Here is a 25,160-nt window from a genome sequence, read left to right as displayed (position 1 = left end):
TTACATGTAAGTACACTGTAGCTGTCTTCAGACACTCCAGAAGAGGGCGCCAGATCTCGTTACGGATGGTTGTGAGCCACCATGTGGTTGCTGGGATTAGAACTCTGGACCTTCGGAAGAGCAGTCGGGTGCTCTTACCCACTGAGCCATCTCACCAGCCCCGAGAAACCCTGTCTTGAAAAATAAAAAAAATAAAATAAAATAAAAAAAAGGAAAAAAAATTTAATTTTTCAGATGTGGGTGGGGTGGCTCAGTCTTATAAGCATGAGGGCAGGAGTTCAATCCCCAAAATACACTCTGGCAGTTTGAATATGCTTGGTCTATTAGGAGTGACACTGTCAGGAAGGTTTGGCTTTACCAGAGGAAGTGCGTCACTGTGGGGGTGGGCTTTGGAGGTCTCCTCCTTTGCTTAAGCTCCACCCAGAGCGGAGGAGTCAGTGTCCTGGCTGCCTTTGGATGGAGATGTACAACTCTCAGGTTCTTCTCCAGCACTGTGTCTGCCCACCATTACCATGATGATAATGGACTGAACCTCTGAAAGTGTAAGCCAGCCCTACTTAAATGTTGTCCTTTACAAGAGTTGCCTTGGTCATGGTGTCTCTTCATAGCAATGAAACCCTAACTAAGACAACCACATAAAAATGCTGAGTGTGGTGGTACAGGCTCCCAAGTACAAAAAGTGGGGAAGCCAAGACAGGAGTCTGGTGCTCACTGGCTTCCCAGCCTTGCCTGATTGGTGAGCTCAGGCCAGTGAGAGATCCTGTGCTAAAGGAGGTGAATGGTATTGCTGAGGATGCGATCTCTGGTTATCTTTTGCCTCTAAATGCACAGGTGCACAACCCTCCCCCGGCAACACACACACACAGGCATACACACACGCAGAGGCATACACATGTTCACTCACACACATGCACACACATGCAAATAAATCATAATTAAATACAATGTTTTATGGCACCATAAGGATTGAAATACAGCGATACAGCGCTGACAATGGATCAGAAACAGCACATCTAAAAAAGGCCTGCCTAATTTTTTGTTTTAATTTTAGATTGTCAAACTATGGTAGACTTAGTTGACTTGGAATTTCCTAAATTGACTGAATTGTCCTTGAACTCACAGTGACTCACCTGTCTAAATCTTTAGGTCTAGCCTGGCGCACTTTCAAATACCTTTAAATCCAGCTACTCATGTGGCAAGAAGATTTGTATTTGTGGCTAACTGGGAAACAAGTCATCTTGTTTCCACACTTCAAAACAACTTAATATATTATTTTAGGCATATATATATGTATGTATATATATATATATATATATTGTTTTGTTTTATCACTTTTATTTTTTTACAGTCCAGTCATTAGCCTCCTCTGTGTCAGGCATGGTGGCGCACACCTTTATTCCCAGCACTCGGGAGGTAGAGGCAAGAGGATTTCTGAGTTTGAGGCCAGCCTGGTCTACAAAGTGAGTTCCAGGGCATACTCCCCCCCCCAAAATAAATAAATAAAAGAAAGAAAAAATTAGTAATTATCACATCCATTTAATAGAAATCACTGAGGTTCAAGACTATGTGTGTAAATGGGACAGAACTTCACAATGACCTACTCATTATATGCCATAATGGTTCTTACAAAGATGTCCCCACGGAAGCATTTCGTCTTTTTTTTTTCTTTCTTTCTTTTTTTCTTTTTCTTTAAGATTTATTGGTTGTGCCAGGCATGGTGGCGCACACCTTTATTCCCAGCACTCGGGAAGTAGAGGCAGGAGGATTTCTGAGTTCGAGGCCAGCCTGGTCTACAAAGTGAGTTCCAGGGCTATACAGAGAAACCCTGTCTCGAAAAACCAAAAAAAAAAAAAAAAATTTATTGGTTGTGAGCCATTATGTGGTTGCTGGAAATTGAACTTAGGACCTCTGCTCGCCCCAGCCCCAAGATTTATTTATTATATGTAAGTACACTGTGGCTGTCTTCGGACATACCAGAAGAGGGCGTCAGATCTCATTACGGATGGTTGTGAGCCACCATGTGGTTGCTGGGGATTGACCTCAGGACCATTAGAAGAGCAGGCAGAGCTCCTAACTGCAGAGCCATCTCTCCAGGCCACCCCTCGCCCCCTTTTTAAAGATTTATTTATATGTATATGAGTACACTGTTGTTGTCTTCAGACATACCAGTAGAGGGCATCAGATCCCATTACTGATGGTTGTGAGCCACCACATGGTTGCTGGGCCTCTGGAAGAGCAGTCAGTGCTCTTAACTGCTGAGCCATCTCTCCAGCCCATGTTTTTCAGATCAGTCAATTCTTGAAGCCAACTGCCTTTCTCTGATGCTTACTTGGCAAGCTATTTGTTTTTGAGACCGGGTCCATGTTCCATGTACACCAGGTTGGCCTCAAACTCCCACAGATCTCAGAGTGCTAGAATTAAAGGCATCTAACACCTGCACTGGCCTTCTTTGGAGTTTAAGACAGCATCTCTCTTTCCCTGCCTCTCTGTGCCTACCTATCTACCTGGACTTCCTTCCCTTTCAAAGACAGTTTATTCTCCCAAGATGCCAACACACCGGGCTATCTTCATGCCCATGTTTCACTCATTAATTGGGCAACTGAACCAGCTGACAGTAAGTTTTGCCTTCCACAATTTACATGTGGCTATCTATGTACACTGCTACAAGAAAACCATCCATTTCTTTGTTCCCTTGTTCAGGGAGTGGCCCTTAACTCAAGATTTCTTCCCCACTAGGGAGTCTGTGGCAGGAAGTCAAGGCTACACTGGGTCGGTTGTAGACCAGCCTAGAGTTTAGAATAAAACATTGAAAGAAGAAAAACCTTTTCTCACATCTGCCTGCCTCAATTCCTCTCTGGCCATCTATTGGCTCCTTTGCTATGGGCCTAACAGTCATTTTCTCCCAGGGCATATGTGTCCTCAAAATAAAAAATTGTCATCTTCTGTAATACCCACTACACACAAATGATGGTACTATTATCCTTACTATTTAGACAAAGAAACTAGAAGGAGGGGCAGGGTGTTTCTCTTTTTCCTTCTCCTTCAATACAAGGTCTTGTGGTTCAGACCAGGTTGGCTCTGTACTAGAAATTCTTCAGCATCACTGGGATTATGTCACATATGTCACTGTGCTTGGTTGTTTTGAATCTCTCACTCACTCACTCATTCATTCATATAGGGTCTTGTAGCCTCCCCTCCCCCAGCCTTAGGGTCCCACTGTTTACACCTGGATGGAGCTTGCCTGCTCAATCGTTCTGCCACGCCCACTGCTGGAACCTGCCGCTTTGTTGTTCGGAGCCATCCACGTGGTCACCCTGCTACTGGTCCCCGGGACTATTTGGCGGGAATCGGCCCCCCTTCCTCTCCTTCATAACTGCGTGCTGATTTAGTAAAATTGAGCTTTGATCAGAGTTGACCTTGACTTGGCTCCGTTCTCTCTTCTGTCCGTCTAGTACCTCTCTTTCAGCCCTAACTGTCTTCTCAGTGGGTCTTGTTTTGTAACCCAGCCTGGTCTGGAACTCAGTCACTCAGGTTGTTAATTCAGGCTTCAAATTAATGATAATCCTCCTGCATTATCCTTTCAAATGCTGTGATTATAGGTACGAGCTACCATGCCTAACTTTTTTTTTTGTACCTTATGTGGTATATTTATAACTGATTTTTTCAATTAGTACTTGCTGGAATCCAGGTGCAGAGAAACACACCTGTAATGCCAATGGTCAGAAGGCAGAGGCAGAAACACAATTTCCAGGTGCCTTAAGTATAGAACCAGGGATGGCACAACCCACACTGATCACTAATTGAGAAAATCCTTTACAGATGGATCTCAGGGAGGCATTTCCTCAGTGGAGGATCCTTTCTCTCCGATGGATCTAGCTTTTGTCAAGTTGACACAGAAAACCATCAGTAGACCAGGCCAACCTGGGCTACCTAACAAGACCATGTCAGAAAGAAAAAAAAATAGCTGAGTTGTGTTGTCAGATGCTACAACTAAGAGAGAAGCACATTTAAATAAACGGTAGGACCTTTAACGTGGGGAACTGACTTAGAGATTGTTATTCTTTGCCTCTTGGTCTCTAAGCCCTCTCTCCTTAAGATAGGAAGATGACTCTGCAGATAAAGTGCTTGCATTGAAAGTATGAGGACTCAAGTTCAGATCCCTGATATCCCTGTAAAGAGCATGGGGTTGGCAGCACAATAACTGTAACCCCAGTACTTGGGGTGGGGGGCAGAGACAGGAAGATCTCTGGCATATGCTACCCAGCCTATCTAACCATAAAAGGTGAGATTCAGTAAGAGATCCTGCTCAAAACATAACATAGAGAAGGGCTGGGGAAGTTGGTTAGTGCCTGCCTGGCATGCACAAAGTCAAGATTAATCTCCGGATCAACATAAACCATAAGTAGTAGCACACGCTTGAAATACAAGCACTTGGGAGAGGCAAAAGAATCAGAAGTTCAAGGACACTCTGGGATACATGAGATTGTCTGTTAAAAAAAAAAAAGGTAGTGATAGAAAAAGACACCCCAGATTAACCTGTTGCCTCTACTTTTGAACTCAGGCATACCTTCCCCCACATACATACACATCCAATCTCCTATTAGCTCTGTAACTGGCCAAGTTAACTCAACGCCAGTGGTTCTCAGCCTTCATAAGACTGTGACCCTTTAATACAGTTTCTCATGTTGTGGTATAACCCCCAACCATAAAATTAGTTTGTTACTTCATAACTAATTTTGCTGCTATGAATTGCGATGTTTGCAGGATATCTGATCCCTATAAAAGGGTCATTGACCTCAAAGGGGTTGAGACCCACATGTTGAGAACTGCTGCACTATGCCCTCATGTCTGTGAGCAGCGGTGCTTTTAGCCTATTTTGAATACATTTATGAATTTAAAATTTCTAAAGAGCTGAAATAGAACCTGGTACTTGGCTCTATTTGTATAATAACTGGACAGTTATTGATCTTGGTTTTGCGCATACCAGGCAGGCACTAACATCCTCACACCACCTCTATCTTATTTTTTGAGCAGGGTCATCTTTCATGGCTAGACAGTCTGGTTAGCAGATGCCAGGGATTCTCTTGTCGTTGCTCCCTGTAACCCCCAGTGCTGGAGTTGTTAGTTATATGCTGCCACCCCATGCTTTCTACAGGGATATTGGGGATCCAATATGACATGGTTATATTCAATTATAATTTGTATAAGCATCACACATGGATTAGGTGTTGATTCCACAGAAACACCAAATCGTGCTAGCTGTCCCTGCTGCTGGTGCACTCAAACTTCTGTTCACTCCAGTTAGCAAGTAATTTCCAACACTATCATATGCCAGGCAATGCTTTAGGTACCAAGAATAAAACAGACAACAGTCTGTGCTGTCTGGGAAAGGGGCAAATGAACAATAAATGGCCAAGAAAAGTACTAGGCAACTGATAATATCTGAGAGTGTAACTAACCTTGGGTGTAAGCAGAGGTCTCTTAGTGGCACGGTACACAAGAGGGCTGAGGATTGCCCATACAGATAGATTGGATTGACAAAGGAAGCCATGTCACCCAAGTCATTTCACACTCACAGCTCATCTTCTTGTCTCCTCCCGAATGCCTTTAGCTTGCTCTGCTTGGAAATATCTAGAGTCTTCCTCACACCGCCCTTCCTACCTCTCTACCCAAGAGTCTCCCTTGGTTCCATAATATACAGTACAAGGTGTGACCGGTCTCGCTATAAAGACAATGCCCCCACACCACAACACGGGCTCGCCATCTCCGGCCCTGACGAGAGCGCACTGGTGTGTAGCTGTGGCTGTTTTCCACCGCGTTGAGAAGGCCTTAGTAAGTAAGCATCACACAGTGACTATTTCTACTTATCTCCAAAGGCCCGGGTTCAGATAAAAAAACTTGGGGACTCAACACATACCACTTGCATTAAAATCTCCCGAGATGGCTCAGTGGTTAAGAGCGCCGACTGCTCTTCCGAAGGTCCTGAGTTCAAATCCCAGCAACCACATGGTGGCTCACAACCATCCGTAACGAAATCTAATGCCCTCTTCTGGAGTATCTGAGGAAAGCTACAGTGTACTTACATATAATAAATTAAATAAATTAAAAAAAAAATCTCCCGAGGTTGAAGTCAGGTATGATGGCATGACTTTAATCACAGCACTAGAGAGGCAGGGGGATCTCCGAGTTCAAGGCCAGCCTGGACTACAGCGTGAGTCCCAGGGTAGCCAGGAATACACAGAGAAAACCTGTCTCATAAAATAACATCTCCTAGGTCGGGCCAGGCGTGCCAACACAGGTCGAGGCTAACCTGGTCTACACAGTGTGCTCTAGGACAGTAAAGAATGAGGTCCTATCTCAAGTCCGGACGAAAACTCCACAGGTCATTTCTACTGGATGTTGTTAGCTGATGAAGGGCGTCTGTGTGCTACGCTTGGGACCAGTTGGTTGCAATTCATTTAAAGCAACGCCAGACAACTCTCTCGTTCCCCCCGCCATGGAGGGAACCTGTGAGTGTGGTCACAGGCGGGCCGAGTACTTTTCCCCACCACACCAGGAAGTCACCTCTCTGAACCTGGAGTTATACCTACCGCGAGAGATCACCGACATTACATGGACCGCTTGTGCACACACACACACACACACGCACAACTGCTTTTATTAGGAGCTCTCAGGAAAGCGGGGACTCGCATCAGACCACCATAGCCAAGAGGCCGTACGCGACTCCGCGGAGAGCAGGCCGAGGCCCGCTCATCAGCCCGAGGGAACCCTAGGCCTTCCGGCGTTCTTCTTCAGCAGGACCACGCGGTGCCGGGGAAAGCCCCGAGAGACGCATAGACCACCTGAGCATCGCCGTCCACGCTGCCTTGGAACACCTGAGGGAACCCGGGCCACGCCGCCACCTACCGCGCCTCACACACAAGCCGCGCCAAACTCGCCCGTCCCACTGCGCAGGCGTGGGGAGAGCCGGGCGCTCAGGAGCATTCAAAGGACCTGCACACTGACCAGTCAACGTCCGCCTGGGCCCAAACGAGTCCCGCCCTCAGGAGCGGACGTCAGGCCCCGCCCCTAAGAGCCCCGCCCTCGCCACGCCTTAGGCCCGCCTCACCCTGCCCCGGGTTAAGGCTCGCGGTTGGCTCGGGGGACGGACGCGAGCTCTGGTTGGTGGAGGCGAAGTCACGAGGACCCCTTCGTCGCCTTTCCAGAGGCGATTACTGGGCAGGCTCAGTCTTTTGCCTCAGACGCTAGCTGTAGCTGGCAGGCGGTTGTACGTGCTCCAGAGTCGTCAGTACCCGCTACTGCAGTCGCCTTCGTGTGGCTTCCGCTGAGCTCTTCCGAGCTGATCGCTTTCCACACGCGCCGCCGCCGTAATCCGCCACCATGGTGAAGCTCGCAAAGGTAAGAGGCCTTGGCGCGCCGACGCGGACGACTAGGCCCCTGCTTTCGGAGGGACGCGCGCGCGCCCGCCCGTCCGTCGCGGAGGGGAGGAGGGCCTGCGCGCAATCCCGGGCGCGTTCGAGGGCGCCATGCTGGGGGGGAAAGTCTCGCGCGACTAGCGGGAGGTCTCGCGGTGCTTGGCCTCTGACTTAGGGGGGATGAGAGAGCGGAGGCAGGTTTCCGGGAGGGCGATATCGAGAGGTCGAATGCAACGGGCGGGAGGGGACGGTGTGAGGAGAGATCGGAAGAGCTGAGCGCGGAGAGGGGCTCAGGCCTGGGGCACGGCGTGAGAAGAGAGGGCCAACCTTAGGCGGCGAGCGGCCCCGGGGCCCCGCCTCCCCGCGCACGTGCTCTGGTGCGCGGCCCGCCACGTGGTTTGCGGCGCCCCGCACGTGTCGCGCGACCCGGGGCAGTGGGGGAGTGTCTGTAGTACCCCGGAAAAGGGGACGGCAGCGTGGGGATGGATGGGTGGCCCGGCGATCTGCCGTCTCTGACGGTGACCGGGATGGACACGTGGTGGGCCCCTGAGGTGGCGGCGTGGTGACCCGCTTGGTGACTCCACGTGGTGGGGCTGGAAGCGTGAGAAAGTGGGAAGCAGTTGGGTTACAAGGTGCTGCTTTAAGAGGTGCTTTCGAAATACCCCCTTCCCCGGCCAGTAACTTAGAGGGATCCCTTTGACTGGGATTTTTTTCCTTTTTTTTGTGGAAGGTGCCAGAAAATAGAGGGCCACGACTAGGAGACTTTATAACCTGTGGCTGTTTCTTGGTGTAGAGTTCTGTCTGCTCAGTTATCTGTGAGAAGGAAAGAAATTATGTGCGGTTTGCAGAAAAATCTGCCAGGAGAATGCCATACCTGGCCAAGAGGAAGTCTTTATGCTTGTGTCCTTTAGTAAGAAAGAAGGTGGTGGTGGCCAAAGGCAAAGTGACTGAAAATGCGTCTAATTTTTGTGTGCGTTTGTAGGCCGGCAAAACCCACGGTGAGTCCAAGAAAATGGCTCCTCCTCCAAAGGACGTGGAAGAGGATAGCGAAGATGAAGAAATGTCAGAAGATGAAGATGACAGCAGTGGAGAAGAGGAGGTAAGAAGCTATTTGACTGCAGCAATAAAACCGGTAGAATTGAATGTCTGGAAGTCTTAGAAATACAGGATATGTAGTAAATGGTTGAATGGCAAGCCCGTTTCTTAATTTTCTTCTTTCTTTCTTCCTTTCTTTTTTTTTTTTTTTTTCAAGACAGTCGGCACACAGGGGACAGAATTTTGAGTTCCAGGCAACCAGGGAGTAGTACATAGTGAAACCTTGTCTCAAGACAGTTGTTAAGGCCATGCTCAATCAGATTTCTTACAAAAGCTCAGGTGCTGAGTCCAGTTGTTTTTTTTTTTTTTTTTTTAAGTGTTGAAAGCCATGTCTCCTTATTTCAGGGTTTAATGTTGTCTTTGTGTGTGCGCGCACACCCATTAAGCATTCTTGGTACCCTCATCCTAGAATGTATTTGGATCCCCTGGAACTGGAGTTAAAGCCACATGTGCATGTTACATGTTACAAGAGTAACACGTGCGCTTAACTTTTGAGCCATCTCTCCAGTTCTTGATTTTTTTTTTAAAGCCTATCTATCTAATGTCCTTTTTCTTGTGCTCAAAGTTAGTATCTGTATCTTAATGTAGCATTGGATATAAAGGAATGCTTATGATTTGTTTGCTTTCAAGGTTGTCATCCCTCAGAAAAAAGGCAAAAAGGCTACCACAACCCCTGCAAAGAAGGTGGTTGTTTCACAAACAAAAAAGGCTGCAGTTCCCACACCAGCTAAGAAAGCAGCTGTGACCCCAGGCAAAAAGGCAGTAGCCACACCAGCTAAGAAAAACATTACACCAGCCAAAGTCGTTCCAACACCGGGTAAGAAGGGAGCTGCACAAGCAAAAGCATTGGTACCAACTCCTGGTAAGAAGGGAGCTGTCACTCCAGCTAAGGGGGCTAAGAACGGTAAGAATGCCAAGAAGGAAGACAGTGATGAGGATGAAGATGAAGAGGATGAAGAAGATAGTGATGAGGATGAAGATGATGAGGAAGAAGATGAGTTTGAGCCACCAATAGTAAAAGGAGTGAAGCCAGCAAAAGCAGCTCCTGCCGCTCCTGCCTCAGAGGATGAGGAAGATGATGATGAGGATGATGATGATGAGGATGATGACGAAGAGGAGGAAGATGGTGAGTTAGATCTTAGGATATTTAGAGTACTGCATGTACATTCCCTCACTGTTTCATGATTAGATTAGAAACTCATTTTGCGCTCTTAGTTCTTTCCATTGCTTAATAGGTTTTCATTTGCTAAGTGTTTTTTTTTTTTTTTTAAGTATTTGTAGCATTTATGTTGTCTGGATTGGTAGGTAGCAAATACATTTGCCTGATTTGCCATCTTTCTTCCAGACTCTGAGGAAGAAGTTATGGAGATCACAACAGCCAAAGGAAAGAAAACTCCTGCAAAAGTTGTTCCTGTGAAAGCCAAGAGTGTGGCTGAGGATGATGAGGAGGAAGAAGATGAAGATGACGAGGATGAGGATGACGAGGAAGAAGAGGATGAAGATGATGATGAGGAAGAAGAGGAGGAAGGTAACCAAATTAACTTTTAAAGTATGCTGGCCTAAGTAATGCTTACTGGAAATGCTAGTGTCTGCTTACTCATGAGTGGCATTTTAAAACATCTAGAACCTGTTAAAGCAGCACCTGGAAAACGGAAGAAGGAGATGACCAAGCAGAAAGAAGCCCCTGAAGCCAAGAAACAGAAAGTAGAAGGTAAGCCTGCAAAACTGGGGAAACAGATCAGAGTAGCACTAGCACAAGTGATGAATGACAAAGGGACTTAATACTGAACCATGGGGTTGAAATGCAATAGCTGATGTGCTTTATAGTTTATGATGGAATTTGTTGTGTGCTTAAGTGGACTGACAGTTCATTTTTTTGTGTGTGCAGGCTCAGAACCAACTACACCTTTCAATCTGTTCATTGGAAACCTTAATCCAAACAAGTCTGTTAGTGAATTAAAGTTTGCCATCAGTGAACTTTTTGCTAAAAATGATCTTGCTGTTGTGGATGTCAGAACTGGTACAAATAGGTAAGTTTTTATTGAATGTTACATGTGTATCAGCTAGAATTTTTACTTTCCAGTTGTATTCTTCTCTGCCCTTAAGTACAGTTAAGGAACTGCAGTAAGAAAGACTATAGTAATGAACTAAATCATTGAGTCATAGGGCCTGCAATTTGAAGTTCCTGTGTTTGACTTGGTGATGTCAATAGGAATTAAGAATGTTGGTGGGGGTACAAGGAATGGAATACGAAAGTGGAAAGTAAATTAAAGATAAAATAAAATTTAAAGAAGAAAAGATATTAAACACACAAAGAATTTTTTGTACAGTAATCTACAACTATGGATCTGCATAGTCATAGTGCTTTTAGCTAAAAGTATTCTCTATACTTTTAGCGGGGTCCATGCCAGCTACTGCTGTTACTTACAATATACTAAATGAAGAAATCAAGGTGAATTTGTTGTAATGTCTTGGTACTTGGACTTTTTTTTTTTTTTAAGATTTGTTTATTTTATGTATATGAGCACTGTAGCTGTACAGATGGTTTTGAGCCTTCATGTGGTGGTTGGGAATTGCATTTTTAGGATCTCTGCTCGCTCCACTCTCGCTCAGTCCCTGCTTGCTCTGGCCCAAAGATTTATTTGTTATACATAAGTACACTGTAGCTGACTTCAGATGCATCAGAAGAGGGCATCAGATCTCATTATGGGTGGTTGTGAGCCACCATGTGGTTGCTGGGACCTTCAGAAGAGCAGTCAATGTGCTTACCCGCTGAGCCATCTCTCCAGTCTTTGGACTTGGTTTTATGGAAGATAAGGATGATCTAGTTTTATTTTTGTTAGTGCTGTAGATGCTCTCTGTATGTGTGTACCACGTGGTATAAATGTAGATCACCTTCTCATGCCTGTAATCTTGTTTTTTCCATCTTCAAGGAAATTTGGATATGTGGACTTTGAGTCTGCTGAAGACCTAGAAAAGGCCTTGGAGCTCACTGGTTTAAAAGTGTTTGGCAATGAAATTAAACTAGAAAAACCAAAAGGAAGAGATAGTAAGAAAGGTATGTAAAGGGGTCTGGGTGACTGGATACTAACAGACTTCCGGCAGTCTGGTGCCCCTTCCTTAGATTCATTCTCATTGTGAACCAATGAGATGTCATGGGTCACGTGCTTGTTGACAGGTTTGATTCCTGGGATATATAATGTCAGGGCTGACAGGATGAATAGCTTAGTGAGTAAAGATGCTTGCTGCAAAATGGTTGATCTCTAGAAGCCACATGAAGAGAGAAGAAACTTTGGAGGCAGAGGCAGACAGATTTCTGAGTTCAAGGCCAGCCTGGTCTACAAAGTGAGTTCCAGGACAGCTAGGGCTACACAGAGAAACCCTGGCTCAAAAAAAAGAGAGTTTTAGCTTATCCTCTGACCACATGTGTATCGTGGCATGCTTGAAGCTTACAGATCTCTTAAATGAATTCTTGATCCCTATTTTTGAGTTTCAGAATTTGGATTTTAAGTGTTTGTTTCTTATTTAGTTGTGCTGAAAATTGAACCTGAGCTTTTCGGATGCTGGGCAAGTTTGTTGTTTGGGGGGGGGGGTTGTTTGTTTTCTTAAGACAGGGTTTTTCTGTATAGCCCTGGCTGTCCTGGAGACCAGGCTGGCCGTGAACTCAGAAATTCGCCTGCTTCCCAAGCCTGCCTCTGCCTCCCAAGTGCTGGGATTAAAGACATGAGTCACCACTGCCCTGCTAGGCAAGCACTCTTAAAACTGCTACGTATCCTCTGTCCCCTTTTGCTCATTTTACAAGGTTGCTGTGTGCTCAATCTGCAGTCTGTCATATGCTTACTGGATATATGCTTTTGATGTAGAATGAACCATATGAGTGATGAGCTATCTTAGAGATGGAAACTAAGTCTAAATAGACTTGTTTCATATACAACTTAATACATATGGTCTAAGGAACATGATATGCATGTAAACAAGTAGATAAGTCTGGTGTCCATCAGCCTCATCTGAAACTGGACAGGTGTTTGTGAGTCATCAGGTGACAGTTGAACGTGGGTACTCTTCATGCAAATGGTTAGTAACCATTGAGCCATCTCTCTCCATCCCTTATACCATCTTTTTTTTTTAAGCATATATCCTTGTACTTTATAGGAATTATTTGCTTTATTCTCTTGTGACTTGTAAATTGATGTACTTAATTAAATCTTTTTCCAACATAGTTCGAGCTGCAAGAACACTTCTGGCCAAAAATCTCTCTTTCAACATCACTGAGGATGAATTAAAAGAAGTGTTTGAAGATGCCGTGGAGATCAGATTAGTCAGCCAGGATGGGAAAAGTAAAGGGTATGTCTTGTGTCTTTGCGTGCTAAGTTTTATTAACAGTTTAGTGTCTTATTCCCCTCTTCTGTCCTTGACAGTCTCTAGTCTGTGCTGCTTCAAACTTCATAACCAGAAAATTGAGTATCTGCTCCTCTGGCCTCTACCTCCCAAGTTCTGACATTAAAAATGCTCAACTGATGGGTTTTGAAGCTGTGATCAATTTTACAGGCTCAATACAAATTGGCATCTTTTGCCACACGTACTACTATCCTTCCCTATTTTATGAGAGAAATTGATTCTAGGCAGTTCAGTCTATTATGTCGGCTTTTTCCTCCTCACATAAGAGGCCAGTTTAAAGTGATGAAGATGAGCTAATATATAGTAAAAGAACAGTAAGAGCACATGTGACTAAGTCCTTCATAGCTGATGCTTGAGTAATATTTTGTCTAACGTAGTAACTGAATTGTACTTGTACTCTTTCAGGATTGCTTATATTGAATTTAAGTCTGAGGCTGATGCAGAGAAAAATTTGGAAGAAAAGCAGGGGGCAGAAATTGATGGACGATCTGTTTCACTCTACTATACTGGAGAGAAAGGACAAAGGCAAGAGAGAACTGGAAAGACCAGCACTTGGAGTGGTAAGTTAAAGGGTTAATTGTATAGTGCGAACAGGAATCATTTGTATCTTTGTATTTTAATAACTTGATTAGCGGGCTGGAGAGATGGCTCAGTGGGTAAGAGCACCTGACTGCTCTTCCGAAGGTCCAGAGTTCAAATCCCAGCAACCACATGGTGGCTCACAACCATCCGTAAGGAGATCTGACTCCCTCTTCTGGAGTGTCTGAAGACAGCTACAGTGTACTTAACATATAATAAATAAATAAATAAATAAATAAATAAATAAATCTTTTTTAAAAAAAGAACTTGATTAGCTACAATTAGTTCACCTTTGTTCATAAAGCTGATATTTAGTCTTCATGAATGAAAGCAATTTGAAATCATTTCCTTTGGAGTATAGTAAGCAAATAAAACTTTTGTTGGGTGTTTTCTACTTTAAATGACTTAAACTATTTTAGAAAATATTGTAAGACAAGAAAGAACAAGTTATCTAGTTAGAATGAAAATGAAAGGAACAAGAAGGCATTACTGTATATAATGGATATACACTATGGTGGTTCTAGAATTATGGTATATGGTCCATGGTTGAAGTGCCATTGTTTCAGTTAACATTCCAGTTAACCTAACCTTGGGGATTAGGTTAGAGACATGTTTTATAGGTGACCCACTTACTGAGTGTTTTAGTATACACAGACATACTCTAACATACCTTGCTAATGTGTTATCTTTGTACTTGCAGGTGAATCAAAGACTTTGGTTTTAAGTAACCTTTCCTACAGTGCAACAAAAGAAACTCTTGAGGAAGTATTTGAGAAAGCAACTTTTATCAAAGTGCCCCAGAACCCACATGGCAAACCTAAAGGGTAAAATAATTTTTACGTTAGATGTGGGCTGGACATACATAATCTTACAGATAAGAGTAAGACTGTCCTGTTAGCTTAAAAAAAAGACAAACCCTAAAGTTTTAGCTATACAAAGGGCAGTAAATATTGATAGTGAATATTACATGCTGATGCCTTGTGTTTCTAAGCTTTATTCTGAGAACTGACTTTCAACCTTCAGGTATGCATTTATAGAATTTGCTTCATTTGAAGATGCTAAAGAAGCTTTAAATTCCTGTAATAAAATGGAAATTGAGGGCAGAACAATCAGGCTGGAGTTGCAAGGATCCAATTCGAGAAGTCGTAAGTCCTTTGACATGATATGACTTGGGGTTGGGTCATTATTTTTTTGATTTTTTTTTTTTTTTTTTTTTTAATGTGCCTATATGCTCATTTGGGGCTGTCTTTATGTTGCTGAGAAAATGACAACTGGATATGATGACTGATTACCTGAGAAATAATTGATGAAATCTCAAGAAAATTCCTCTAGATAGTCAAGTTCTGATCCAGCTATGTCAATTCAAAGCAGCAACCTTGATTGCCCTCTGAGTACGCTTAAATATGTTTGATCCAGTGTAGTCTTTTTTTTTTTTAAACCTTAATTTCTTGTGTTAACTGCTTTTTCTGGTAAAAGAAAAAAAAAAAACATTCAAAATCAGTGTAAGAGAAGGCTCAGTGGTTGAGCACTGAGAGGACCTGGGTTCAAATCCCAGCACCCACATGGCACCTATCTTGTAACTTTTTTGGTTTATCGAGACAGGGTTTCTCTGTGTAGTCCTGGCTGTCCTGGAACTCACTCTGTACACCAGGCTGGCCTCAAACTCAGAAATCCGCCTGCCTCTGCGGTGCTGGGATTAAAGGTGTGCGCCACCACTACACAACCTTGTCTGTAATTCTTAAGATCTGACATAGATTACAGACAAAACACTAATGCACATAAAAATACATTTAAAAAAGGAATCTACTTAAGCTGAATGTGGCAGTATTCACCAAGGGTTCATTTTCTCTTTCAGAACCATCCAAAACTCTGTTTGTCAAAGGTCTGTCTGAAGATACCACTGAAGAGACCTTAAAAGAATCATTTGAGGGCTCTGTTCGTGCAAGAATAGTCACTGATCGGGAAACTGGTTCTTCCAAAGGGTAAGAAGGCATAGTAGTGTTGCTGCTTTTTAGTGAATTCTGCATGGAGAACTTGGGTCTGCAGTATCTTCTCATTGAGCTCCTTTCTGTCAACCAATGATAGATTATGGATTCGCACGAGAAGAAGAGAGAATTCACAGAACTGGCACTTATCTTCTGTTTTTGCAGAAGTATATTTGGCTGTTGTGTGAGACATGAGAGACTGGTGATTTTCTTGACCTGAAGAGTACTTTGCGGTCACTCTACTTGGGTGACTTGGTACTTACTGTGTTACTTTAAAATGTGTTTACTTAATGGGTGAGGTTTTGTTTTTTTTTTTCCTGTGTTTTAGGTTTGGTTTTGTAGACTTTAATAGTGAGGAAGATGCCAAAGCTGCCAAGGAGGCCATGGAAGATGGAGAAATTGACGGAAACAAAGTTACCTTGGACTGGGCCAAACCTAAGGGTGAAGGTGGCTTTGGTGGTCGAGGTGGAGGCCGAGGAGGTTTTGGAGGCAGAGGTGGTGGCAGAGGTGGAAGAGGCGGATTTGGAGGAAGAGGCCGGGGAGGCTTTGGAGGTAAGGAAGGGAAAGGAACTGGAAACTGATTCCTAAACCTGTGTCCTAACCAACCACCTTAAATGGGAAGGTCAGTTCCTAATTGTTTTTCCTTTCATGTTTTTCCTTCCTATAGGTAGAGGAGGCTTCCGAGGCGGCAGAGGAGGAGGGGGAGACTTCAAGCCACAAGGAAAGAAGACGAAGTTTGAATAGTTCCTTCCATCCCATTCTTTCCCTCTTCATTTTAAAGAAAGGACTCTGGGGTTTTTACTCTGTTACCTGTTCAATGACAGAGCCTTCTAAGGACATTCCAAGACAGTAAAGATCCTAAACTCTGTTGCCAGACTTAATACTTCCTAGAGGTTACATTTGGATTGTTGCTTAAGAGCTTGGCAAGACCAACTCTGCCCAGTGGGAATTTCAGTTGTGTTCCTACTGCTTTCAAGAATTTCAGCTACAAATGTGGAAATTGGTGGGGAACAGCTTCATCATGGTTCTGATCTGGAAGATTTAATTTGTATCTTAGAAGGGTGTGTACTGGAAAAGTGGTTGATAGAGCACATGGGATCAGTGCTGGAAATGCCATACAAGAGCTTGTGTGGTATGTAATTCTATTCCCAGCATAATAAGAACAAACAGTACAGTGCAATCCGAAATGCCCTGGGCAAGGAATGGTGCCCTTTCAATGGGTTGAAAATTTCACATAGCCAGGATGGTTTCACATGCCTTTAACCCCAGCACTTGGAAGGGATAGGCTAGTAGATCTGAGTTTGAGGCTAGCCTGGTGTACAGAGAGTTCCAGAACAGCCAGGGCTGTTTATTAGAGAAAAAAAATCTGTCTTGAAAAAACAAGGAAAAAAAATCACAGACAACCAAAAAGTTTTATCTCAGCAGCAAGCTGGGAGTGACATAATCCAATCCCATAGGAGGCTAAAGCAGTCTATGACTTCAATGTCAGTTGGGTCTGCAGAACTGAGTTGTTGGACAGTGAGGGATACATAGAAACTCTTATCTTGAAAAAAGAACAACAAAACCTGTCAAATTTGAGAAGCTTTGGGAAACAAGGTTTGTAGGTTGCAACAGAGGAAACAGTACAGTGGCCTTTTTGACTTAACAGGAAGTTTGTCATAGAGGTCCAGTATAACTAGGGATAATACAGTGGCCCTTGGCCTGTGTACTTAGTAGAATTTTTCAGTGATCTATCAAGGATGTACCTTTTTTTTTTTTTTTTGGTATAAGGCATGGGTGCCTAGATAACCTTAATAGAAACTTTTCTGTAGGTGTTTTTCCAAGTCCCATTCCCAACAAACTGATTTTCAAGAAAGATCAGTCAGCTATTCTCAACCAAAGACCCTCTGTATAGGGTTGCTCTTAGAACATGTCTGGCTTGAGTATGTGGTATGACCATTGCAGTCTTGGGCCTGTCTAAAACTGAGGATGGCATGGGCATTAGATTTGTGTAGCAGGGAACAGTTTGGTGGGTTCTTTTGCTGTGGGGAGTGGAACCCTTGATTATGTTAGCCTCCTAGCTGAAGGCACTCAGCTGTCTTTAATCCTGGAAGGCAGACCAATTTGAGGCTAAGGAGTTCCAGAATAGCCAGTGCTACACAGAAGACCTCAAGACTACAGTAACAAAGGAAAGGTACAACAGACATTTCTTTGTGGATTGAGGACATAGTTAACCTATAGAGTCATCAGAAGATTTACAGTTGAATAGCTCTCCCTAAATTGGAGGGACTTGGCAGACATTTTAGAAAAGCAGCAAACCCTTCTGGAAATGGTTGTTAGCTTCCCTTTTTTATTCCAGCAAGTGGCAACATGAGAACTGAAGAAAGGGTGGAGGGAAGACAGTTAATCTGCCTTCACCTAATAGATAAATACAAAATTCATTCTGGTGTTAGAGTAGCGTGTAGAGGTCTTTAAAAAGCAGCAAAGCTTTTCTCATTTGAAAGATTCACTCTTGACCATTTATCACATGCTTTTGACTATATATACACTACCCCGTCAATGTGGCTTATTTCCTACAGATGTTAGTAATTGGAGTTAGCTAATGTAGTTTTCAGTTCAGTCTCCCTGAACCTGTTCAACATAGGCAGATGCTAAGGGTGTAGGTCTTGAGAAAGGAAGGGGAAATGGAAGAGGAGTACTCTTCTAAGCCTTAGGATTACCATCTATAACAGGCTAATTTTGTTCAGTTCGTCAAGCCCTTTGCCATAGAATAAAAGGGCTCTCAAGGTCCTAGTAAAGAAAAAACAAGTTTTGGTTACTGTCCTCCACTAAGTGCCTACTAAATGCTAAGTGATGGAGATGATGGAACTGTCCAAGAAATACTCAACAGTGAGGACTTTTAGGCCACTTAACCTGTGTGTTCTTGTGGGATCTACCTTTTGAAGCAGGGTCTCTTGATTTCTTCTGGGCCTCATACAAGCTTTCAAGTACTTCTGGCAATATGAATGGGATTAGCAATGCATGCCATTTCAGTGGCTTTATCTAGGTTTCAGGGGTCCTGGTCATCAGGTTCTCACTGGTAAATCTTAAAGGCCACCATCTTTGTTTTGTTTTTGAGACAGGGTCTCTAGCTCTGTGGCCATCATGGAACTTGATAAGTAGACTAGGCTGACCTCAAGTCTGCCTCTTGAGTGCTGCATTAAAGGCCTGTGCCACCATGTCAGGCTCCATTATAGAAACATTACTATCAGGAGGATGATAGGCTGCGGCCCATTTTAATCCTTTGAAAAAACAATTCTGGCTGGGCAGTGGTGACACACGCCTTTAATCCCAGAGGCAGAGGCAGGTGGAGTTTGAGGCCAGCTGGGTCTACAGAGTAAGTTCCAGGACAGCCAGGGCTACACAGAGAAAAAAACTATGGGTTTATTGGGGAGGGAAGTACTTATTTTATTTTGAGTAAGGTTTTATTGTGTATCCCTGATTGTCTTTGAAATTGATACTTTGCTTCAGCTCCTAGTGCTGAGACTGCAAGTATATACAACCACAGTACTTGGGTTCTAATTGAATTCTCACCTGTTATTTTTCAAATGCGGCCTTTCAGTCTTATTCTCTACTGGACTCTTAGATAACCTGATACTGGCATTGAAACTAATTTTTTCCCATGTTTTTTTCTCTTTGGATATTAATTTGGATACATTCTATTGGATTCTAGTTCACTGATTCTTCTGTTAGGCCCTTTAGGGAAGCTTTCAGGTATCTTTAGTTTTTTTTTTTTTAAAAATGTATTTTATGTGTATGGGTGTAGTGTCTGTGTATTTCTTCATGTGCATGCAATGCCACAGGAGGCCAGAAGAGGGTGGATCTTCCAACCTTTTTTTTTTTTTTAAGATTTATTTTTATTTTATGTATATGAGTACACAGTAGCTGTCTTCAGACACACCCACCAGAAGAGGGCATAGAATCCCATTACAGATTATTGAGAGCCACCATGTGATTACTGGGGATTGAACTCATGACCTCTGGAAGAGCAGTCAGTGCTCTGAACTACTAAGCCATCTCTCCAGCCTTCAAGTACTTGTGAGCCACCATGTGCGTACTGTGAATCAAACTTGCGTTTTCTGGACTCTTTAACAGCTGAGTCATCTCTCTAGCCCTTCAAGTGTTTTCTTCCTCTTCTAGGTTTCCAGTTTATGAAGGCCCCCGTTTTTCATTTAAATTCTTTTCCTGCAAATTCCTATACATCTACAATCATTGAAGTCATTTGTAAATATTTTTTTATGTGCATTCGTATTTGGTCTTTATGTATGTGTGTGAGGAGTCAGGTCCACCATGTTACAAATAGTTGAGCTGCTATGTGGGTACTGGAAATTGAACCTGGGTCCCCTGGAAGAGTGACCAGTGTCCTCAGGTCGCCCCTTTTGTCGTTTTAACACGAGTCATGGTTGAGTACTGGTTTGGATTATGGAGAGTTGTCTCTCTTTCATTGCATGTCTAAACGGGACATTGACCCGTATTTAGAGGCTAGCCATATGTTGGAACTTAAGACGTTTAATCTTGCTAATTCAAGTACATTAAGTTCTGGCATTCTTTTTTTTTTTTTTTTTTTTTTCTTGAGACAGGGTTTCTCTGTGTAGCCCTAGCTGTCCTGGAACTCACTCTGTAGACCAGGCTGGCCTCGAACTTAGAAATCCATCTGCCTCTGTCTCCTGGGATTAAAGGTGTGTGTGCCACCACGCCCAGCTTTGTTCTGGCATTCTTTTAGTCCTATATCTAAGCTGTAACCCTTCTAACATCTTCTTCCCTTAAGTACCATCTTGTACGTTGTCAGTGTTAAGTAGCTAGCAAAATCTGAGTTTCTGTTTTTCATAGACTATGATGAGATTTACTTTAAAGCCAGGTAATGTGTTTATCCTAAGAATACCAGCTGTGTATTTTCTTGAGCCAACCAAGTGTAAAGTGAGGAATTTCAGTGATTAAACACTGGCTGTTCACATGCAGAGGACCCCAGTTCAGTTCCCAGCATCCAGATGCTGCGAGACTGAAACTAGTTTCAGGGACCCAAGGTCCTTTTCTGCTTTCTTGGGCACTCTTCTTGGGTGCTAGCAAAACACCCATATACATAAAAATGAAGAGGAAAATGAAAAATTTAGGAAAAGTTGGAAGCGATTTTTATGTGAAATTTACTGTTCCTGTTCAGGGTCCCCCCAAATTTCCAGACTCATTCTTCAGCCTCTCCTCAGTACCCCTCTGTTGCCCAGAAATCCGGCTAGTCTTTGCATACCTGTGGAGCGCCAGACTAAACACTGACTTTGAGAGCATGTGCCTCAGTTCTATCTGGTAGTTATTTTTATGGTGTTTGGAATTAGACCTTGGTTTGTACATATAATTAGGTGATTGCAGTTTTTCTTGGTTTTGGCTTTTTGTTTTTTTCCTTTACATTTCTGTCAGATTTCTGTTTTTTGAGACAGGGTCTCTCTCACTATGTAGCTTTGGCTATCCTAGAACTTACTATTTAGACCAGCTGGCCTTTAATTGCCAGATTCATTCACCTCTGCCTTCTGAGTGCTGGCATCAAAGGTCTAGAGCAAGAGAGTGGATTTGTAGCTGTTAATGTCAGTTATAAACTTGATCAGATTGATAAATGTCTAGGGCATTAGGGATTTACTCTACATGTTGCTATGACATAATACCCGACCAACGCAATTTAAAGAAAAGGGGTTTATTTTGATTCACAGTTCCAGAATATAGTCCATCATGACAGGGACAAGGACAACATGATGCCAGGAGCTTGAAGCAGCTGGTCACATTGCATCTATAGTTAGGAAACGGTGATGGATGCTTGTATTCAGCTAGCTTTCCATGCAGACTAGAACTCCAACCTAGGGATGGTTGTACATACCTGAGGTGATTCAAGATAATCTCATAGGCATAGCCAGAAATTAACCTGATCTAATTTCCTACAGATATGCTTAGAAGCGTGTCCTATTTCCTTCTAGATCCAGTTCAGTTGACAATGTGGTTTGGCATTTCCAGAAAGGACTAGCTGAACTACAAAAGCCCACCTTAAGCTGGGCGTGGTGGCTGAGATTTGAACTCTGGACCTTTGCTGAGCCATACACCAGCCCCAGATTTCTTTGTAAATTTTATTTATTTTGGTTTTTTGAGTCAGGGTTTCTCTGTGTAGCCCTGGCTGTCCTGGAACTCACTTTGTAGACCAGGCTGGCCTCGAACTCAGAGATCTGCCTGTTTCTGCCTCCCAAGTGCTGGGATTAAAGATGTGCGCTGCCACCGCCTGGTAAAGCAATTTTGATAGAGAATCTTTTGTCTCTCTATTCTATCATAACACTCCCAGTGTCTAATCATTTGGAAGGGTGCCATCTCTAGTTTCTTTTCCCATATCAAAGAAAGATTGCAATTTTTCTAGGGGCATCATAATGGTAACTTTTGGACATTAATTAGGAAGAAACTGCATTTGTTGGTTAAAAATATCTGCAAAGGGGGCCAAGTGAGCTCAATTAGTAAAGGTGCCTGCCACCAAACCTGACAGCCTGTGTTTGATCTCTAGAACATGAAAAAGCTGAAGGAGAGAACCAACAGGTTTGGCCTCTCTGTAGCAAGCATGTACCTGAACATGCATGTCACTCATACAGTAATGTAAACTTCGGAATAGTTCACATCCACAAGGCAAACTATGGGAAGGATAAACCTCTATCTAGCAAACATGTCTAGATCTGGGTGTTTGCTTTTCCCTTCAGGAAAAATGGCTGTTGCTGACCGTTTGGAAAAAAAAAAAAAGATTCAGGGACCCAAAAAGGAACATTTAAGCACAGTTTCCCCTTTCAAGGTTTATAAATACAACACCTGAGAGACAATGTGTGGGTAAATTGGTGGCTTTCAATGGTGACAAAACTCTAGAGATAAACAGGAAGTGCTGCACACACAACCTTGGGTGATGACACGAGAGCTTCCTTTAAAGCAATGTGGCAAAATTGCATCTTGGTTGGTAGAGACAATGAAGTTTCTCTTTCCAAGGAAAATTGACAAAACACTTTCAAAAAACCTTGGCTTTTGTAGATTGGGAAGGTAACTACAAAGGCAGACTTTTGAGAGTGGAAAATCTTTAGGCACCAGAAAAAAACAAGGCAGGCTGTTGACACACAGCTCAGTTGGTAGAATGCCTTCCTAATGGCCACAAGGATTCCATTACCAACAAAAGCAAAACAAAATCAATACAGCTCTGTGTGGTGGTGACCATTTGTAAACACAGCAACACAGCACTCATAATGGAGGCAGGAAGATCAGAAGTACCATGAAGAGGTATGGACAGTCATTCAGCAGTGTTCCACAGCAAGCTCATGCTAATCACTCCTATAGCACATCGCTGAGAACTACTTCCAGTGTTTTCTGCTCTAACCAAAAACTCCATAGATTTCGTGCCTGTGCTGTTCTCTTTCATGTCCTTCAGTCCTTAGGATTTAATTTGCCTTACCTGTCATCCACCACCACCCCGCCCCCGTTTTATGTTTGTAGGCAAGGGCTGGTCTGAATTCCCACTCCACCTGCCCCTGCCTCCTAGGTACTGGAATTAATAAAGGAGTACTCCACTTGTATCTGACCTAGACTTAAAACTCAGCCAGGCAGTGATGGTGCATGCCTGCAATCTTAGCACTCTGGAGGCAGAGGCAAGTGGATCTCTTGAGTTCATAGCCAACCTGGTCTACAGAATGAATTCCAGAACATCTTCATTGTTTCAACTCCTGTACTGTAGTGTGATAGGAAAGCATGTATAGTTTCTTTCAAGGACTTTAATGGCCTTTTGAGATGTTAGTCTACCTAGACAACAGTCTTCTGCAGTGAATCTAGTTTCTGCTGTGGAGAGGAGTAAAGGAGCTGAATCGTAAATGGCCCTATAAACCTAAATCAGTTGGTTGAAAGGCCTCAACCAACTGAAGACATTCTGAACAACTTCTAGTCCTGGGCTTAGTAAAGTGCTGGTCATGCATGCATCTACGTACATACATCAGATCCCCAGCGCACAAATAAAAAAGCTACATGTAGTGATAGCTCATGCCAAAATCCTGGGCTTTGCTGGCTGGGCTAGCCTTGCTGACTTAGTAAACTCCAGGTTCAGTGAGAGACCTTGTCTCAAAATTAAGGTAGAGCATGATTGAGGAAGGCACTTGATGCAATCTGTGTCCTTCATAAGCACGTACTCCCATACACACATATGCATACACACAGAAGAAAGTCTGGCTCTAATGCTGGATTTGGTTGGGCAGGCAGTCCTATAATCTCAACTACTTAGCAGACTGAGACAGGAGAATCATTAGTTAAAGGCCTATCTGGGCTACAGAGTGAGTTGAAAGCCAATCTGAACAACTTAGTGAAGCTCAAGAAAAAAATTTAAAGGTTAGGGACATAGCTTACCAACAAAGTCCTAGGGTCAATTCCCAGTACCTGTGTTTAGGGAAAGTCTCATGCCAGAACTGGGTAAAAACCAGGATGCAAAACCCCCATTGGTTATTGGGGTCCCAGGACTTTTCAATGATTTGAACAGCTAATATGCTGAAAACATCTCCAGTTCCTTGTCACTTTCACTGACTTTCTCAGCCAGGAGAGGGGGCAGTGAGAACAGTAATATATTTCTGCACATGAACTTCAGCTCCCGCAGAATGCCATACCCCATGTAGAATTTAGGTTTGTCAGCCTCCACAATCACACAAGCCAATAACTTGCAAAAAAACATGATATACTATATACAGTCTAAGGGCAGTGGGTATATTTTAGTGGAGGAGTACTTACCTAGCATGCTCAAGACCCTACCAAAACACAAGATTCAGTGAGACAGAAAAGGGCTAGGGTCCTCTTACCTTGTTAAAGCCTTCAAGGAAAGAGCATGAGCATGCCCCTCCCCACTCTTCTCTAGCAAGGCTCCTCCTCTGAAAGGTTCCACCAAGGCCCCTTACAGTACCAGGAACTGGGGAACCAAGCCTTTCCCATGTGAGCTTGTGGAACATTCTAGATGCAAAGCACAAACATAACTCGGTCCTCATTATTCATAGACTTCATATTTGCAAATTTTTCTATTTGTTAAAATTTGTGACTCGGCGGGCGTGGTGGCGCACGCCTTTAATCCCAGCACTTGGGAGGCAGAGGCAGGCGGATTTCTGAGTTCGAGGCCAGCCTGGTCTAAAGAGTGAGTTCCAGGACAGCCAGGACTACACAGAGAAACCCTATCTCGAAAAAAACAATTTTTGTGTGTGTGTGTGTGTGTGTGACTCAAGGGATGCTCTTAACCTGAGTTCAATTACCAGCACCAACCACATGGTGGTTCATGACCAAGTGTAATGGGATCCAACGCCCTCTTCTGTCTGAAGACAGCTAAATAAAGATTAAATAAATTTAAAAAAAAAAAATTTGTGACTCAGTACTTGAGAGGCTAGAGAGATGGCACAGTAGTTAAGAGCACTTGCTGTTCTTTAGAGGACCTAGGTTCAATTTCCAGGATGTACATGTTGGCTCACAGCTGCCTGTTAACTCCGGTTCCAGGAATTCTGACATCCTCCTCTGGCCTCCAGGGGTACCTGCACACATACAGTGTGTGTATGTATGTATATGTATTATGTATGTATGTATATGTGTATATGTATATGCCACTTACAGGCATCTATATGACATTTAAAGGCATACAGACTGGCGAAATCTTTGG

At 43.5% G+C, this 25,160-nt stretch overlaps 1 protein-coding gene and 3 non-coding genes across 4 annotated transcripts; all 4 read left to right on the top strand.

Moving 5' to 3' along the window:
- Nucleotides 1-7,195: 7,195 nt before the first annotated feature.
- Nucleotides 7,196-16,342, top strand: Ncl (nucleolin). Its single transcript, XM_021159647.2, has 14 exons — nt 7,196-7,398; nt 8,398-8,514; nt 9,141-9,636; nt 9,856-10,038; nt 10,135-10,221; nt 10,399-10,540; nt 11,444-11,568; nt 12,731-12,854; nt 13,314-13,468; nt 14,188-14,311; nt 14,511-14,632; nt 15,343-15,469; nt 15,801-16,024; nt 16,140-16,342. Exons 1-14 carry the CDS (start codon nt 7,381-7,383, stop codon nt 16,214-16,216), a joined length of 2,121 nt encoding a protein of 706 aa, XP_021015306.1. The 5' UTR covers nt 7,196-7,380; the 3' UTR covers nt 16,217-16,342.
- LOC115032415 lies at nt 10,262-10,330 on the top strand. Its single transcript, XR_003838091.1, has one exon. It is a non-coding gene; the product is annotated as a small nucleolar RNA SNORD82 (small nucleolar RNA).
- Nucleotides 14,760-14,839, top strand: LOC115032417. The gene has a single exon (XR_003838095.1). It is a non-coding gene; the product is annotated as a small nucleolar RNA SNORD20 (small nucleolar RNA).
- Nucleotides 15,535-15,667, top strand: LOC115032407. Its single transcript, XR_003838080.1, has one exon. It is a non-coding gene; the product is annotated as a small nucleolar RNA SNORA75 (small nucleolar RNA).
- Nucleotides 16,343-25,160: the final 8,818 nt, after the last annotated feature.

The sequence above is a fragment of the Mus caroli genome, chromosome 1, assembly GCF_900094665.2.
Source record: "Mus caroli chromosome 1, CAROLI_EIJ_v1.1, whole genome shotgun sequence".
Lineage (NCBI taxonomy): Eukaryota > Metazoa > Chordata > Mammalia > Rodentia > Muridae > Mus > Mus caroli.
Note: the sequence above shows the minus strand (reverse complement) of the source record. Positions and strands in the feature narration are given on the sequence as shown.

Bases quoted from the DNA above. Each gene is read 5' to 3' on its own strand.
- Ncl (XM_021159647.2), top strand. The intron at 10,541-11,443 runs GTAAGTTTTTAT...TCCATCTTCAAG, and splicing joins GTCAGAACTGGTACAAATAG to GAAATTTGGATATGTGGACT. The intron at 16,025-16,139 runs GTAAGGAAGGGA...TCCTTCCTATAG, and splicing joins AGGCCGGGGAGGCTTTGGAG to GTAGAGGAGGCTTCCGAGGC.